The sequence below is a fragment of the Priapulus caudatus genome, unplaced genomic scaffold (assembly GCF_000485595.1).
Source record: "Priapulus caudatus unplaced genomic scaffold, Priapulus_caudatus-5.0.1 Scaffold2276, whole genome shotgun sequence".
Lineage (NCBI taxonomy): Eukaryota > Metazoa > Priapulida > Priapulimorpha > Priapulimorphida > Priapulidae > Priapulus > Priapulus caudatus.
The window spans coordinates 35767-37231 of record NW_014579337.1 but is presented as its reverse complement, the minus strand read 5'-3'; the positions used below and the strand labels follow the sequence as shown (position 1 = coordinate 37231).

At 48.0% G+C, this 1465-nt stretch overlaps 1 protein-coding gene across 1 annotated transcript in view; it reads right to left on the bottom strand.

Annotated features, from left to right (window-relative positions):
- Positions 1–376: 376 nt before the first annotated feature.
- Positions 377–1465, bottom strand: part of LOC106818487 (dynamin-1-like) — a gene marked incomplete at its 3' end in the record, with an annotated part of 8746 nt that continues 7657 nt past the window's right edge. The window contains 1 exon segment of the mRNA XM_014823187.1: positions 377–450. Within this exon segment, the coding sequence (XP_014678673.1) occupies positions 377–450 (74 nt within the window).

Here is a 1465-nt window from a genome sequence, read left to right as displayed (position 1 = left end):
AACATGCAAATATCCGCGGATGCGCGAAGTAATTAGAGTAAACACGGCAAGAAGAAGACGAAATGCATGAGCGAAAACACGGAACATGAAATCACGCGACGCAATCAAACTAGATGTGACTATACTTTTTAAATAGCAACCCCAGCATCCCCCCCAGCATCCCCTCCTCCCCAGCATCCCCTCCTCCCCAGCATCCCCTCATCCCCAGCATCCCTCCCACCCCAGCATCCCCTCATCCGCAGCATCCCCTCATCCGCAGCATCCCCTCATCCGCAGCATCCCCTCATCCCCAGCATCCCCAGCATCCCNCGCGCACGCACGCACGCACGCACGCACACACACGCACACACACGCACACACACGCGCACACACTCACCGACATTAGCGTTCATGAGCTGCAGTATAAGGGGCCGTCTCGTCACGATGCCGGATCCTCTCGGTAAGAAATCCCTGCGAAAGCGAGAGAGAGAGAGAGAGACAACACACAATTAGCTCGACCCAAATGTTTTGAGCATGACACAATTAATTGCTTCACTTTGTTGTTTGACATGCCCACAAAATCAAAATTGCCGACGGCCCTTTTTGTGTTTTGAAAATGGCCCATTCATTTTCAATATGGCCCGTTATTTTGGAAAGTAAGGGGGGACATAATCCCATTACTTCAATTTTCTTCCATATCACTGCAAAACACTCGAAAACAACTCCGAACTCGCAGTTGCCATAACAACGCTAACCGGTGACCACCACCACAGGAATTCTTTGTTCGACACGCCTTCCCTCTAAGCCAGTTCCGCCGAGTTTTCCCACATATTTTTTTCTCTCCATATTCTGACCTTGAATACGATCTATTCCCGGCCCGGCGGTCAAAAAATGTAACATAATAAATAATTAACATGAGTTTTTTCTCTCCCAATCGTTTTAACTGTGCCCGTGTTACATGACATGTGTACGCACACAACATCCCCCCCCACCCCACCCCCACCCCCACCATCGTTTTAACTGTGCCCGTGTTACATGACATGTGTACGCACACAACCATCCCCCCCACCCCACCCCTGACTACACTGAAAGAATCACTACATATTGAACCCCTCATAAAAAAACCACTAACCCTTTGCGCCCTTCTTGTACCTTATGCTTATTATCTCTTCTTATCATTTCTCCTCTTAAAGGCCATAAGTCAATACATCATACATCAGGAGAGCCGATGGATGCATCACCGATTGACTTGTCATCGCTATCGCTGCCGGCTGTCTCGTATAATTTAACATTTCATGTTTGCTGTATAAGCAACTTACTTGCATCGTATATGATCAAATTAATATTGAATTCGTTATCCACATATATATCGGAAGGACACGTTGACACACTAATCATATAATCGCTTACATCTATAAATAAAATATTCGTATCTGTTGGGGAAGGAAGGAGGGGGGCCTGGGAGGGGGGGGGGGGGGGGGGGGGG